Source organism: Haliotis rufescens, unplaced genomic scaffold (assembly GCF_023055435.1).
Source record: "Haliotis rufescens isolate VD_foot unplaced genomic scaffold, xgHalRufe1.0.p SCAF_1, whole genome shotgun sequence".
NCBI lineage: Eukaryota > Metazoa > Mollusca > Gastropoda > Lepetellida > Haliotidae > Haliotis > Haliotis rufescens.
The window spans coordinates 42,501,315-42,518,474 of record NW_025963779.1 but is presented as its reverse complement, the minus strand read 5'-3'; the positions used below and the strand labels follow the sequence as shown (position 1 = coordinate 42,518,474).

The 17,160-nt window shown below is 37.1% G+C and overlaps 1 protein-coding gene across 3 annotated transcripts in view; it reads right to left on the bottom strand.

Moving 5' to 3' along the window:
* The window catches only part of LOC124115359 (vacuolar protein 8-like), a 376,809-nt gene that overhangs the window by 336,028 nt on the left and 23,621 nt on the right, over positions 1–17,160 (bottom strand). For all 3 annotated transcript variants that reach the window (XM_046476306.2, XM_046476308.2, XM_046476307.2), the window contains exons 5-6: positions 16,569–16,691; positions 13,582–13,704 (exon numbers count right to left, since the gene is read on the bottom strand). In XM_046476306.2, coding sequence (XP_046332262.2) covers positions 13,582–13,704; positions 16,569–16,691 — 246 coding nt within the window. The remainder of the gene's footprint in view (positions 1–13,581; positions 13,705–16,568; positions 16,692–17,160) is intronic.

The window sequence follows — 17,160 nt, the reverse complement described above, 5'->3', positions numbered from 1 at the left end:
TAGCAAAAGGCACCACTTCAGTGCTGGGTTAATGTGTATACAAAGTTTCACTAAAAAATATTAAACGGTTTCCGAGTTATGGTCCGGAAACAAAGCTTACCCCCATTCAGAGTCTATGTTCAACTTATCTCCATGGAAACGAGAAAAAATAAAAATGTCAAAAATCTCTAAATAGCAAAAGGCACCACTTCAGTGCTGGGTTAATGTGTATACAAAGTTTCGCGAAAAAATATTAAACGGTTTCCGAGTTATGGTCCGGAAACCAAGCTTACCGGAAACGGTGGGAACGCAAACGCCGACGCCAACGCCAACGCCGACGGGAACCGTGCCAAAAACAATATGTCTCCCTCCATTCTGGGGGAGACATAATGCCTCTCCACCCCGAACTTGGATGTGGCAGAACTTGCCCTACATCACGGTTATTCACACCTCACAGCTGTCAATGGCTGACAATCTTGTGTTTACATTCTCCGTAACTTGTTAAATGAAGCAAGATGACAACCCCGATCTATGATGTGGTTCAACATTAACCTGTAGATTTACTGGGATTGATCGAGCCTGTTGGCACAATATGATTACCAATGGAACTGCCATCATTTCAATTATAGGGGTGACAGGTTGTAGAAAAAGGTTTTAAAATGCTTAACGAATATGTTTCTACAAAAAACTTTATGAATTAACATTCTATTATATATTTAACATGTTTAAGTGTTATTAGTTAGTTAGCAATTACCCCCAGTTAACAATAATAAAATCAAAATAAACTAGAAAGTGTTTTTACTCGTAAAAACATATGTCTCCCCCCACTCCCCTAACCCCCATTCATTCGTTTACTTCACGTTAAACCCCATCTCTTCATTCCCACCCTCCATTACTAAATAACAAAGACAAAAATAGAACTCCTAGAAATTTCAAACAACTAATGGGCACCACTTCAGTGCTGGGTTAATGTGTATACAAAGTTTTGCGAAAAAATATTAAACGGTTTCTGAGTTATGGTCAGGAATCAAAGCTTACCCCCATTCAGAGCTTTGTTCAACTTATCTCCATGGAAACGAGAAAAAATAAAAATGTCAAAAATCTCTTAATAGCAAAAGGCACCACTTCAGTGCTGGGTTAATGTGTATACAAAGTTTCGCGAAAAAATATTAAACAGTTTCTGAGTTATGGTCAGGAAACAAAGCTTACCCCCATTCAGAGCTTTGTTCAACTTATCTCCATGGAAACGAGAAAAAATAAAAATGTCAAAAATCTCTAAATAGCAAAAGGCACCACTTCAGTGCTGGGTTAATGTGTATACAAAGTTTCGCGAAAAAATATTAAACGGTTTCCGAGTTATGGTCAGGAAACAAAGCTTACCCCCATTCAGAGCCTATGTTCAACTTATCTCCATGGAAACGAGAAAAAATAAAAACGTCAAAAATCTCTAAATAGCAAAAGGCACCACTTCAGTGCTGGGTTAATGTGTATATAAAGTTTCGCGAAAAAATATTAAACGGTTTCCGAGTTATGGTCCGGAAACCAAGCTTACCCCCATTCAGAGTCTATGTCCAAGTTATCTCCATGGAAACGAGAAAAAATAAAAATGTCAAAAATCTCTAAATAGCAAAAGGCACCACTTCAGTGCTGGGTTAATGTGTATACAAAGTTTCGCGAAAAAATATTAAACGGTTTCTGAGTTATGGTCCGGAAACGGTGGGAACGCAAACGCCGACGCCAACGCCAACGCCGACGGGAACCGTGCCAAAAACAATATGTCTCCCTCCATTCTGGGGGAGACATAATGCCTCTCCACCCCGAACTTGGATGTGGCAGAACTTGCCCTACATCACGGTTATTCACACCTCACAGCTGTCAATGGCTGACAATCTTGTGTTTACATTCTCCGTAACTTGTTAAATGAAGCAAGATGACAACCCCGATCTATGATGTGGTTCAACATTAACCTGTAGATTTACTGGGATTGATCGAGCCTGTTGGCACAATATGATTACCAATGGAACTGCCATCATTTCAATTATAGGGGTGACAGGTTGTAGAAAAAGGTTTTAAAATGCTTAACGAATATGTTTCTACAAAAAACTTTATGAATTAACATTCTATTATATATTTAACATGTTTAAGTGTTATTAGTTAGTTAGCAATTACCCCCAGTAAACAATAATAAAATCAAAATAAACTAGAAAGTGTTTTTACTCGTAAAAACATATGTCTCCCCCCACTCCCCTAACCCCCATTCATTCGTTTACTTCACGTTAAACCCCATCTCTTCATTCCCACCCTCCATTACTAAATAACAAAGACAAAAATAGAACTCCTAGAAATTTCAAACAACTAATGGGCACCACTTCAGTGCTGGGTTAATGTGTATACAAAGTTTTGCGAAAAAATATTAAACGGTTTCTGAGTTATGGTCAGGAATCAAAGCTTACCCCCATTCAGAGCTTTGTTCAACTTATCTCCATGGAAACGAGAAAAAATAAAAATGTCAAAAATCTCTTAATAGCAAAAGGCACCACTTCAGTGCTGGGTTAATGTGTATACAAAGTTTCGCGAAAAAATATTAAACAGTTTCTGAGTTATGGTCAGGAAACAAAGCTTACCCCCATTCAGAGCTTTGTTCAACTTATCTCCATGGAAACGAGAAAAAATAAAAATGTCAAAAATCTCTAAATAGCAAAAGGCACCACTTCAGTGCTGGGTTAATGTGTATACAAAGTTTCGCGAAAAAATATTAAACGGTTTCCGAGTTATGGTCAGGAAACAAAGCTTACCCCCATTCAGAGCCTATGTTCAACTTATCTCCATGGAAACGAGAAAAAATAAAAATGTCAAAAATCTCTAAATAGCAAAAGGCACCACTTCAGTGCTGGGTTAATGTGTATATAAAGTTTCGCGAAAAAATATTAAACGGTTTCCGAGTTATGGTCCGGAAACCAAGCTTACCCCCATTCAGAGTCTATGTCCAAGTTATCTCCATGGAAACGAGAAAAAATAAAAATGTCAAAAATCTCTAAATAGCAAAAGGCACCACTTCAGTGCTGGGTTAATGTGTATACAAAGTTTCGCGAAAAAATATTAAACGGTTTCTGAGTTATGGTCCGGAAACGGTGGGAACGCAAACGCCGACGCCAACGCCAACGCCGACGGGAACCGTGCCAAAAACAATATGTCTCCCTCCATTCTGGGGGAGACATAATGCCTCTCCACCCCGAACTTGGATGTGGCAGAACTTGCCCTACATCACGGTTATTCACACCTCACAGCTGTCAATGGCTGACAATCTTGTGTTTACATTCTCCGTAACTTGTTAAATGAAGCAAGATGACAACCCCGATCTATGATGTGGTTCAACATTAACCTGTAGATTTACTGGGATTGATCGAGCCTGTTGGCACAATATGATTACCAATGGAACTGCCATCATTTCAATTATAGGGGTGACAGGTTGTAGAAAAAGGTTTGGAAATGCTTAACGAATATATTTCTACAAAAAACTTTATGAATTAACATTCTATTATATATTTAACATGTTTAAGTGTTATTAGTTAGTTAGCAATTACCCCCAGTAAACAATAATAAAATCAAAATAAATGCCTCTCCACCCCGAACTTGGATGTGGCAGAACTTGCCCTACATCACGGTTATTCACACCTCACAGCTGTCAATGGCTGACAATCTTGTGTTTACATTCTCCGTAACTTGTTAAATGAAGCAAGATGACAACCCCGATCTATGATGTGGTTCAACATTAACCTGTAGATTTACTGGGATTGATCGAGCCTGTTGGCACAATATGATTACCAATGGAACTGAGTATGACTGAACAGCCGCTTTTTAGGCTGCAGACGAGCTGGATATTTTGAAACGAGGAATCTGCATGGTGTGACCTGTCAATTTCAAGATTTCACAGATCCAAAGCCAGATTGTGACAGAACTTAGACATTTGTGGCCCACAAATAGTATGTTGTGTATGATCAGAGACCATATAATAGATTATTATATGGTCTCTGGTATAATTTTCTTTATTGTGCATGTTCTGAAACAAATTTCATCAAGTTTGATAAGCTGTCACTTCAGTTGGGACATTGTTTTTGTGGACTTTCGAAGGGGAGTGTTTTCTGATGGACTTTCAATTCCCCTCCTGCCAATTTCTAACGGTGGAGGTTGACGGAGATAGCAACAGATATCGATCACAAAAAGGTTTGTAAACAACATGTTGTCATGAATAAAATGTCTTCAAACACATTTTATTATGTTATATTTTACTTTCATTGTCGGTTGTTTCAATAATGAAATTACCTGTTCATGGGTTACAGAAAAAAGTTTTAAAAAACTGAACAATTATTTTTTACGCAACAAACTTTATTCGATAGCACTCTTTCACTTATTTTAAATGTGTGAATCTTTGAATTATACCTCCCCACCCTGAATTGGGAACTGTCCTTACGTGTCCCGGTTGTCACTACATTGCACTCTCAGTTATGGCTCCCAAAGAAATTGTTAACAGTAACAGTGCTGTTAAAGAATTGCAGGAAACCAGAAGACAACCCAGTACTGTGAATGTGATGCTGTTCAACAAGGTTGACTAACTATCCCTGCTGGTGTGATGTTGCTACCACCCTGGAGAATGGCTGAATACCGCCTCTGAGCTGAAGAAGAGTGACAATTATATGACATGAGGGACTGTTCGTTTCTCTGTCCTGTCAATTTTTTGTCAACTCACTGTGTGTGTTAGTGATAAACTCCCACCCTACGTCGCCAACCTCGACACGGAAAGAATTGCGAGTGAGGTCACGTTGATTTTCACCCCCTCCGCCTGCCAAATCCTAATGTCAGATCAAACCAGACCTTCTTCTGAAGGTTAACTGGACTGTCTACCGATTGATTAGATCGGATTTTCACCAAATCCCCCTCCGGAATAGGCTCATATTGAGTAGATACATCCAACCCAAGTTTCTTAATTTTTCGAAGCATCCCCATAAAGACATTGTTCGCACTGACAAACTCTTGGTCCTGCAGCATGTTAAATGAGCGCTCATATGGTGGTTGACAGAGATGGCGCTAAATTGCAGATCTAATGCTGACAAAGGAGGACTTTGAATAATACTGTCCATTGGAATTTCGGTCCTCGGCTTAGAAAACTTTCAATGTGTTGTTTAATTCTTGAGGTGAAAGGGTGTCAAAACTTGGCGATTTGTCTCGCAAAGCAAGCCATTCTGGAAATAGAAGTTAATATTCTGTTACCGGAGGACTTGTAAAGAAGGTAAGTAATAATTCCAATGGTTACATAATCAATCTATTTGTATTGCTAAGATTGTAAATATCAAGAAATATTGTGCATTTCATACGCTAGGCTAGGCAAGGCCAACTCAATTCAATGTCAACACGTCACATTTCCATATTTTCTTTGTTTTTTCATAAGTAATAGATCTAAATATAATTATTTAATATATATCTTCCTTACGTTTGAATATCTCAATCGCCCAACTAGTGTTTTTATTGGTGCTTTGTGCCTTTGAGTTTATTACAAAAGACTCGATCTCATCAGCATCGAGGGTGACAAAGTGGCGAGAGTTACTAGTAGCGGCAGACATCATTCAGTGTAGGCTCTGTTGCATTGGTAACAAAATATCATGTATGATGTTTTTCTTACTTTTTTCCAGCTAATGTTATTTTTTTATTTCCATAGTTTATTGTTATTTTTTTCAGTGTGAGAATTAACGAACCTGTTCCTATAAACGTTACAATTTGTATGCAAACGATATACCTTCGTTGGGTGTTCCCATCTCATCGTCAAACCAGTCAGGGTTAACCTCTTGCAAGTCAAAATTGTCACTAAAAACATCCGTAAGCGATCCGAGATCAAATGATGAGTTATCGGTAGCCATCTTTTATGGATTGATATGTAGGCTATCGATGTATAAATACGCACGATTTTTGGGTGAAAAGGCTTGATACTTTTAAAGGGGGGTTCCATAGCAAAAAGGAAACCTCTTTTTAACAAATCAGAATCAAGCATCCAACAATGTCATGGTAGAATGGTGCATAAAGTTATCAACATATCTTTGAAAAATACCTGGTGACAATGATATGCTGAAAAACAGTCTGTTATATCCAAACAGTCAACAATAGGTGTTGCTTGTAGTGTACTCTCCCGATGTCTCTTCTAATGGAAGCTGTAGATATAGGCACTTGCAAGATCGATCTTGGAAAAGGTTTTACCTACCTGGAACTCTGTACAGATCGTTTATCTTCAGAATTGGATACGCATCCGATTTTGAGACTTGATAAACAGTCACCTTATAGTCCCCACAAACTGCCTGTACCTACACCCTTAAGTACAAGCTCAATGGGCATGGCCCACTCTGAAAACTTTACAGACTCGATGATGCTTTCATTCAACAGTCTGTTTGGATCAGCTTCCACATTCTGGAACAGATGTGGTTTGAAAATTCCCGGCTTAGCGACAGGAGACATGAATTCGATCTTCTCAAAACACCCTTGATCTCACTGACACCATCCTTGAAAACATCTCAATACTCTTCATAAATTTTGTCACTTGTGACATGTGAATGGACATACATGTCACTTGTGAAAGACTGGTCAGTTTGGTATATCTTTTTTGGTATGTTTGGGATGGTCTGTCATGGCAGATCTCAGGTTGTGGCACATGTTCCGTCAAATCAAGTTTCAGGAGATTTATTCCGAGCATATACTTTCTGACAAAAGAGCATGACTCTTTTTTTGGAACTCTAGTCTTTTGCTTTTTCAGAAAGACCACATATTGTTTCCACAGCTATCATTTGGTATTCAACTTCCTGAAGTACTCTATCTCTATCATGAAGCCATCTTTGGTCATTTTCTTTTGTAAAGTGGCATACAATAATCCATTACCAAGCTCTTCTATTCTATCTGCTTCTTTCAGACTAACAACTGCAATGTCCAAGACATCAGCAAATCTTTGAACACCTCTAGCATTCCCTTGGCAAATAAGCTTCAAATTTGTCACTTCTTCTAACTGTAATGCTACTTGACCCCTCCTACCACCATACTTTCTTTCCAGGTGCTCAGTTGCAATGTCATAAGCTATAGCACTATGCCCCAAACCTGGTATTGCTTTCAAAGCTTCACTTCAACTTGATAATGGAGGTTCATTGTAACATTAGCAAAAGTAATCTCCTGACTGGAGTTCTAAGGACGGCTTCGGCCCACAACAAATAAATCTCAACGAAAATCTTACGCTGTTCAGTCACATACAGAGCAGAACATAAAGAACATGTGCAAGTGATATAGCAATGGGTGTGTTTAGGCGAGCACTTCAAAGTTACTTGATGAGAGTATTCGGACGAGCTATACCAAAACAAACCATGAACAACTGTTTCCTTCTGTTCACCCACTTTCATCCACAATGAGAATGGAGGATTTTAGTTCCTGAATGTGGTACTAATGTTCACAATAATTTCTCCTAACATCTTCAGCTTGTTTCCTGTGTAGGATGCAGAACCCTGGAGGTATTGCTGAAAAGCGGATCTGCATATTCAAGCTAACTGTTGTTTTAACACGTTTTGGTCATGAGTGAAAAATGTCAATTGAAATCTTCCTCAGTGACATTTGCACCCCGTGATTGTGATCTTGTATGTTTGCATCTGAGACACACTTTCAAATTACATCCCTTGAAATGACAATATTTGCATAGCTCATCTTTGAATTTGCACTTGTTTGGGCTATGATTGTCACCTCCATATCTATCATTATTACTTGCCCGTGAAGAGATCGCCCGTTTAATAAACATACAGATCTATTCAATGTTCGAAATACCTGCCTGCCCGACCGTCCGAGACGGGTTGATTTCAACTCGGGCTGCCAGATTTTCAAATCCCCCTGCCCGACGGTCAGGTTATATTTCATATGTGAAAATATTCTAAATATTTCCCAATGATAAGCACTAATTCACATGTAAAGATGAATGATAAAATGTAACCAAAAAGAAACCCCGTTAGCTTATCCTGAGAAACATATGATTATAGTTGGCAGGCAGGTTTTGGTCAGGGCTAGCAAGTATTTCAGCTAGCCAGTCCTGTGGTCTGGCTGAAATTTTTGGGAGTTTCATACCCTGCTCTATTACACATTGTGTAATACCAAAACGTGTGCTTATGTACTCTCAGAACATGTTTCACGAACAAATATTGAAAGCCTTCAACATCCCTTGGCTTATTCAACGACATTGCGTGTGGAGATGATAGCTCACTCAGAGGAGCTTATGCACACTCGATGACCCCAGTAACCTTGTTGCTAGGCTGACGTCACATGGCATTGTTTCACCGATGGATCTTGCAACACATTTCCACAAATTACGTCATCGAGTATTGTGACGTGATTGTAAACTTTGAGGTGCAAGTCCCCGTTCCACAAGGCAATCGTATTGTAGCACAACGGCAGTCGTTAGTCTAAGTTAAAGTAAGTGAGTTGTGATAACCTCAGCGCTACGATTATTGTTTGGAACGGACGCCTGAAATCTAAAGGTGGACCATTGTATGGTATTAAATTCATACGTTCAACTTGTTATTCTGTCAAGCTCAATTGGATTATGCCATGACATTCAACAGTACAATTCTAAAATCATTATAAACGGCAAGTAATAAATAAAATACAAACTCGCTCCAATTTAAAACAAATTTTATGAAACTTGTGAATAGTTGTGGTATCTGGCGAGCGAAAGCGACGTCAGATACCAGAACTATTCACTCATTTAAAAATATTGGTATAACACAGGAGCTTGTTTAGTATTCTATATTTATGTGTATCATAAGGTCACATGAACATGCACACAGGCTGCATTCACGCAGAGGAAACAGACCTGTGATTGTCAAAACCTAGTGTAAACATTGACACAACATCAGACAGGAATACAGCTGATGTTATGAGTGACAACAGTCCATTAGTTACACAACATTTGATTACCATCATACATATGCTCATGGAATATTATTGGCTTGAAAAATTGTGTATTCAGATTTTTCTGCCTTTTATAAAAATGATGACATTTTCTGTTTGATAGAGACAATGATGTGTGAATGAATGCTCATATTTTGCAAAATCTATTTAACGACTATGACATCTTTAATTGCAATCCAAAACATTATAAATCCTATGGAAGGTTTTCAGGAGTATTTATTACCCGCGTGGTGAAGATACAGGTGGTAAGATACTAAATCTGTACGTCACAAGTGTGTCGTACAAGGTTGACCTCGTTTTATTCGTTTTGATTGGACAATCGTGACCTCGGTCACACCGGAACTACTTTTTTCATTCATAAACAATCACGAGACGTCATTGGCTTTCACAACTCTTTACTACTACGAAGCAGAACTGTAGGATTCTCGTGAAAACAAGAGACATTTACAAACAATCACAAGCAATTTTAATACATGTCATGACAATAAATGGTGTTTTGTTTGGCTAACTTGAAACATTTTGCATTTGGTAACAAGTATACTACAAAAAACACGATCGTCTGCTAAAATATTAGCGCAGATTGAAAGATGGCTACCACTATTCGTGTTAACGATTGTGTCAAAATTGACGGAGAAGTTAGAGGACGGGTGCTTTCTATTGTTCAACCACTTGGAACATTCAATGCCTACAATATCAAAACTCTAAATGGTGAAATGAGGCAAGTAGGACGGCATAGACTTTCTGTTGTTCCTGAGACTGTATCATCGGCCCCTATATCTGTTTTGAACCCATTTGACACTGTTCCAGAATGTGTGGAAAATTACATGTATACATTTATGCCCCTATACTACTTAAGTAAACCAATCCTATATTAAAACTTAAATCCAACTTGTTGTCATGGAAACATAAACAATAAAAAATTCTAAAAGTGCTATATATCAAAAGGCACCAGTTCAGTATGTGCCTGGTAGACATGCAACGTTTTGCAAGAAAGTATTTAACGGTTTTTGAGTTACACTCTGGAAACGAACACCACCCCTGTAGAACCTAAGTCCAACTTATTTCCATGGAAACGTGAATTATTTTTTTTCTAAAATTCCTAAATAGCAAGAGGCACCAGTCCAGTATGTGTCTGGTAAACATGCACAGTTTTTGTTGGAAAGTATTGAATGGGTATTGAGTTATGCTCCGGAACAAACTCTACCCTATAGAACCTAAGTCCAACTTGTTGCAATGGAAACATAAAAAATAAAAATTTATAAAATTCCTAAATAGCAAAAGGCACCAGTTCAGTATGTGCCTAGTAGACATGCAAAGTTTTGAAAGAAATTATTTAACGTTTTTTTAGTTACGCTCCAGAAACGAACAGCACCCTTATAGAACCTAAGTCCAACTTGTTGCCATGGAAACGTAAAAAATAAAAATCTATAAAATTCCTAAATAGCAAAAGGCACCAGTTCAGCATGAGTCTGATAGACATGCAAAGTTTCGTAGAGAAATAATTAACGGTTTCTGAGTTATGCTCGAGAAACGATTTCGGGACGCACACACACACGCACACACACACACGCACACGTGACACGCACACACGCACACACATACGGACGGAACCCATTTCTATATCCCCCGCCAACTTCGTTGGGGCGGGGGATAAAAATATGTATTCATCGGTAAAGGCTTGTATTAAAACACAATCTGGTAGAACACAGTGCTTCTTAACATCTAGTGGTGTACGTCAGGTATGTATATTCAGTCCAGTTTTGATTATATTTTTCATTTGAGCTTGTCACAGAACTGTATAACGAATGTCATAATGGTGTGTTTGTCACACAAGATATTGGAGATTTAATGTTACTTCTATTTGCTTATGATATTATGTTTTCATACTCTGTTAATGGTCTACAGAAACAATTGAATGTATAACATTCTTTTTGAAGTAGATGGGGATTGGAAGTTAATTTGTCAAAAACAAATGTAATTATTTTTAGAAATGGAGGCATCATTGCTAAAAAAAAATGAAAAATGGACATATAGTAATATCGCCTTAAAAATTGTTACTTATTACATATATTTAGGCTTGACGCTATCATCTAAACTATCATGGTTAGTTGTGTGCAAACAATTAGCATCGCAAGCATCAATAGCATTTAAACTTATCTATAATTTTTTCAAGCAACATATATAGTCTGGAAGGTAATTTAAATTTTTTACAACTTGTACTATATTTGATGGCCAAATCGCACCAATCTTGCTATAAGGAGCAGAAATATGGGGGGCAAAATATAATGATGCCATTGAAAAAGTACATGCTTCCTACTTAAGTGCTCTTTAATGGTTGGAAAATATGCCTTAAACAAAGCTTTTTTAGGTGAAACAGGCCGTTCAAAATGACAAAATATTGGTTAAAATTACAGAGGATGGAGCCGCAAAGATATCCTTACCAATGTTATAAACTACTGAAAGCTCTTGATGACAAAGGCGAAACGAATTTGGTGTCCAATGTCAGATATTTATCATTTTCATGTGGATATTCCTTTGTGTGGATAAGATGTAGGGGATACAAATTTGTTCTTATACCATTATATAACAACAATATTATACATGTTATAAGGAATTTTGAATAAAATTAATGAAATAAGTTACAAACATAAGTCCAGATATACAAAGAACACTTTTTATAGCCAGACAGTGTAATTACATGATTATTTTGCGTACTTCAGTGTGGATTTGTTGACATGGTATTTCCGGTGTTTCCTGCTCACGGTAATGTCTTTCCATGGGGGAAAAAAACATCCAAACTCATATTTCGAGTATAATGCGCACCCCCATCTACACAGCTGTGTTTTTTCGAAAAAAAGTGCGCACTATACTCAAGAAAATACGGTACTCTTTTAAACAAAGGTTACAGGATATGTATAGTCAAAACTGGCATGAAAGTATATCTTCTTCACATTTCCTAGCTATTACAAGGATATCAATCTGCTATAGAACCAGAGAAGTATATAAGTACAGTCAAGTCCCGTTAATCCGACACTCGTTAATCCGACAATCGCCTTATCCGACACTAATGTTGGGAACCGACTAAATCAGTGATGTTTACACCCGTTAATCCGACAGTCTCGCACTCTGACTCCGACACACCTAATTTGCAACGTATTACCGAAATCTCTCATTAATCAGTCTCGTTAATCCGACACAGTGATCAGTATAGTCCGTGGTCATCTGCCCGCGAGTACACAGCCTGTGTTTTGATGCATGACGAATCGGCTGGTAGCTGCATATTACAACGGGTTCAGGGATAAACTTGCTTAACAATAAACAATTAATCCCTTAAATAAAGAAAACAGGATTATTCACAAGCTTAGATTACCTCAATCTCATTAAAATCTGACACAAGTCTAACAGGAAGTCAACGTTAGCCACGAAGAAAGCAGCTTTCTCAAGCTTAGCAGTACTAGTTTCAAACTGGCGACTTCCATTCCAGACTATTCTTTTTAAATTATTTTGAATAAGTCATAAAGTCCGTAACAGTTATTTTATGCTAAGCTTTAATGGTTGCATGATTAGAAAACATATTCCGCTAACAATGTAATAAAACAATATGAATATTTCATTTTTTATTATGTGTTTGTATCGTTAACTATTGTGTAGTTGTCCGATTTTCGATCATGAACGTTGATACAACTTAATTTCGTTTATCCGACATAATCATATGCAAAAAACGATTTCGGATGAACGGGACTTGACTGTATGACATTCCTTTCAGGAATTCAAGCAACAACTAAAAAATAGCATATATGCTTCTAACTGAAAGTAGTTCATAGAGATCTACCACTGATATGAGATCGTCATCACCTGTATTAAATAAGTATTCAAATGATCATACCACTACATCCATTATACTTAAAAAGTATCTGCAGAAAAAAAGCATTTAGTGAAATTGGCAAACATACTTTACGAATGACCTTCACTGTGACCTTGAACCTGCAGCCACACCCCAAGGATGAAATGTATCAAGATTCATTGACATACAGTAAATGCTTCATGCTTAAACAAACTAAGCTGTGACCTCGTGGATGAGTGTAACCTTGACATATCAGGTCAATGTATCAAAAGAAATTCCAAGAACTATGAAAGACATATACCAGAACATGATATGAAATCCCTGAGATGTCCAAGCACCCAGTGGTCTCAAAAACTAAAAGTGTGGTGACAACAGTGGTCTTATTTACACAAGACCTTAAAGCATCCACATTTACATGGGGCTACAGAACTATTAGTTCCGCTTTTCATAAAATGTGTAAAAGTATGCTAATATTAAAAAAGAATCAATTTTCTCATTGGTTTCAAAGCACAGACCACTGAATGCAAAATTTAAATATATTTGAGGTAAAAATATATGTTTATTTAATATTAATTAATAATTAAATTACAATCATTTAACATTTACTGTAAACAACAGTGGAATACAAAACCATGGGAACCTCAAGTTTTGATTTCATTTTTGAAATCACCATACCTAGAAAGAACTGGTAAACCGAAAACTTGAGAATTCTGCATAGGATCTGTGCTTACAACAAGAAGCCAACAAAATAAAGATTCAACAACAATGGCAAAACTCACGAGAACGTGTGAGGTTGAGAATGGCTCCGGCCGCATTATGTTGGATGTGTACATGGGCAGATTTCAGCAAGGATAGTAGAGCTTTGATGCTTTGGTCCATGTATAGCTGCTGCTGGCTACAATCTATGTTAAATACAAGACAGGTGATAACTAGAAAAGTGGTCACAGAAAAGAGAAAGAAAAACAGAAGGAGCCACATCATGCGCTTTCATTTCAAATTCTGTAAATTTAAATCTAGGTGAAACTTGAATCTAGGTGTGATGAGTAATGGTGTCAGATGTGTAAGTTTTGGGGGCATAGCATATTTTTAAGAAAACTAGACGAGTGTTAAACTGTAAATTAGTAATAGTAAAGACACAACTTTTCATTTGATAGCAAAGTTCAATATAAGGTTGAAACAAGCATATAGTCGACAAAGTCATCTATATCCCCCGCCCATTTTAACACGTTATGGTCCCAAACCAGGTAACTGACCCAACATTTCTCTTAGCCCATGTCAAAATAGTTGCAATGGAAATTCTAAAATAAACATTTCTAAAACACCTTAATATCAAATGGCACCAGTTCAGTATGTGCTTTATATATAGACATGCTATGTTTGGCAAGGAAATATTTAACAGTTTATTTGTTATACTCCATAAGTGAACCCACCCTATATTAAAAGAAGGTCCAACTTGTTGCCATGGTAATGTAAAAAATAAAAACTTATAAAATTCCTAAATAGCAAAAGGCACCAGTTCAGTATGTGCCTGGTAGACATGAAAAGTTTTGTAAGAAAGTATTTAACGATTTTTGGGTTACGCTCTAACTTGTTGCCAAGGAAACATAAAAAAATAAACAATTCTAAAATTCCTACATACCAAACGGCACCAGTTCAGCATGAGTCTGATAGACATGCAAAGTTTTGTTACAAAGTATTGAATGGGTTTTGAGTTATGCTCCGGAAGCGAACTCTACCCTATAGAACCTAAGTCCAACTTGTTGCCATGGAAACGTAAAAAAATTTTTTTTTAAATTCCTAAATAGCAAAAGGCACCAGTTCAGCATGAGACTAATAGACATGCAAAGTTTCTTAGAAAAATATTTAACAGTTTCTGAGTTATGCTCCGGAACCGATTTCGGGACGCACACACACACGCACGCATGCACACACACACACGCAGGGACAGATGTACGGAACCCATTTCTTTACCCCCCCCCTAACTTTGTTGGGGCGGGGGATAAAAACACTCAGTTATACTTCAATAACAAAAGGAAAAAAAACTAATAACTTCTGAATTAATGTGTGATGTCATATTTGCTTGTTTGAATTAAGACATTATAAGCAAGCTCCCACTCTACCAAATCATGACCACCAGATCTGAAAACCTTATCCATTTAGTCCCCCGTCATAACAAGCAGAAGTTGTTTGGGACATATCTAACCTAGAATCCCCAAAGTTTCAGCAAGTAATATTTAGTGGTTTATGAGTTTTACTCTGCAAAATGAAACTCTCAAAAGCAAATAGTAAAAATCAAAAACTTAACTGAAAACTTAAAACAATTAAAATGGATAAAAGACACCAATTCAGCAATTGTCTGTGATTTTGTTACATGGAATATGTCAAATCAGGCAACATGTATAATACCTGAAAATTTCAGGGATTATACATTTTCCCTAATTTGAAATATTCCCTGTAACATATACACAATTTTCAGGAAGAAATAAGTAACTGTTTATAAGTTCTGCTCCAGGAATGAACCCCACCATCATTGGCAACATGTTTCCTTGAAAACATAAAAGAGTAAACCTGAAAAAAACAATTCACAAACCATAACTGCAAAAGGCATACCTTCAGTTTATGGTGAATGTGTGAAAAGTTTTGGAAAAATAGTCCTAATAGTTTTAGCTTTCTACTCTCAAAACAACAGTCACTTTCTCCAAAATCTCCTTACAATCAAATCTTTGGCTGGCTGCCGAAATACAAAGGTCTGAGGACACAACTGTGTGATTGGCATTCTAGAAGTTGGTGAGTAAATAAGAAAACAAAAGGTAATATTTGTATATCAAGTTTGTTCAGGGTGTAAGAATCTACATCGAAACTTCGCTTTATGCAATTAGCCTGGAGTTTTTATCCATAAAGTTGTATGTTTTCTTGTCAGAGAACATCACATTCACAGTCACATCAAATGACCTTTCATCTGACTAATCAGAGCATCACTTATGAGATTGCGAAAGTGTAAGTCTGTTTTCTAGTTGAAAATGTTAACATGAGGCATTCCAGAAAACAGTTATGGACTGTATGACTGATTCTGAATGCTAGACATTGTGTAGCCAATGTTTCAATTTGATAAGCATTTGAAGCGAAAGAGACCTCTCATTGCCAGTGGAAAGTCCTGTCATACAACCATAGCTATTAGACATTACAGAACGTTCTTTTGTTCAGTTTTCACATTTTAAATCAAGGACATTCTCAAATATTTTTCAAGGCATAGTATGGACAGGAAGTCACAACTTTGAAACTTGTTTCTTAAAGCTCCAAAAAGCTGCTTTCTGAAATTTAATGTTGACTTCCAGTTCATCATTTCATTGGTTTGTCAAAGTTTGTGAAATGTCGTTCTGACCTAACCTATCCTGGATGTCCTCAGAACTTTGGTGTAGTGGTAGCAAGCATTAATATCTGATTTTAATGAGATTACTACCTTCACTCTGTTTCAGAGATTAAGTTCAAACTCGTATCTGTGGAAACTCGTATCCCTGGCACAGTAGCTCATCTGGATATTATAATATATTATATCAAATATTTTATGCATTGGTATTAAACTCAAATGATTTGAACAAACTTTGACTTCATCATTAGGAAAAACATACATTACCGAGTTTTAGGAGAAATATTAATAGACAATGCATGTGCATTGCAGACACACATGACATTGATAGGATTATTTGTACATTCCTACATACAAGGAGTTGGTGTACGGTTCATGGTAGGAAGTGTAGGAACTTACCTGCTGTAGCCAGAGCAGCAATGCATCCACATGTATTACATAGTACCTCAGGGTCACTGGAGAAGAGGAGACGGTTCAAGGGAGTTAATACACCAATGGATGCTAACACCTCCTTGTTTGTGACTGAAAAAAGTGATTTTTGGAAATTGAAGGGCGTATTTTATTTACTCAAGTTAACATATAGCACAAATTGAATGCAAATTTGAAAAGAGTTTGCAACTTCATGCAAAAACAGAAGCAGATCTTCATTGCCATTTCTAGGTCTCAGAAATCTTAACAAGCCATCCCATATTTCCAGTGTGATACCAATGTCTGCTGAAATACATGCCTACTTAAACCTCATACCACATAAAAGACCCTTGCCTTAAACTTAAACATGATGAACCTCTGAAGCATTTCCACTTTGATAATATCACTTCCAGTTTGACATTTTTATTTACTTCACTTCCAGGTTGGGAAAACACATAGCTAAAGATGTAGAACTTTAAAACAAAAGTCCCTTGTCTCTAGTTACATTAATAACACAGTCATGAGGACCTCCAGTTTAAAAGGATCACTTCCTGTTTGGGAAAGCACATGACCAACACATTCA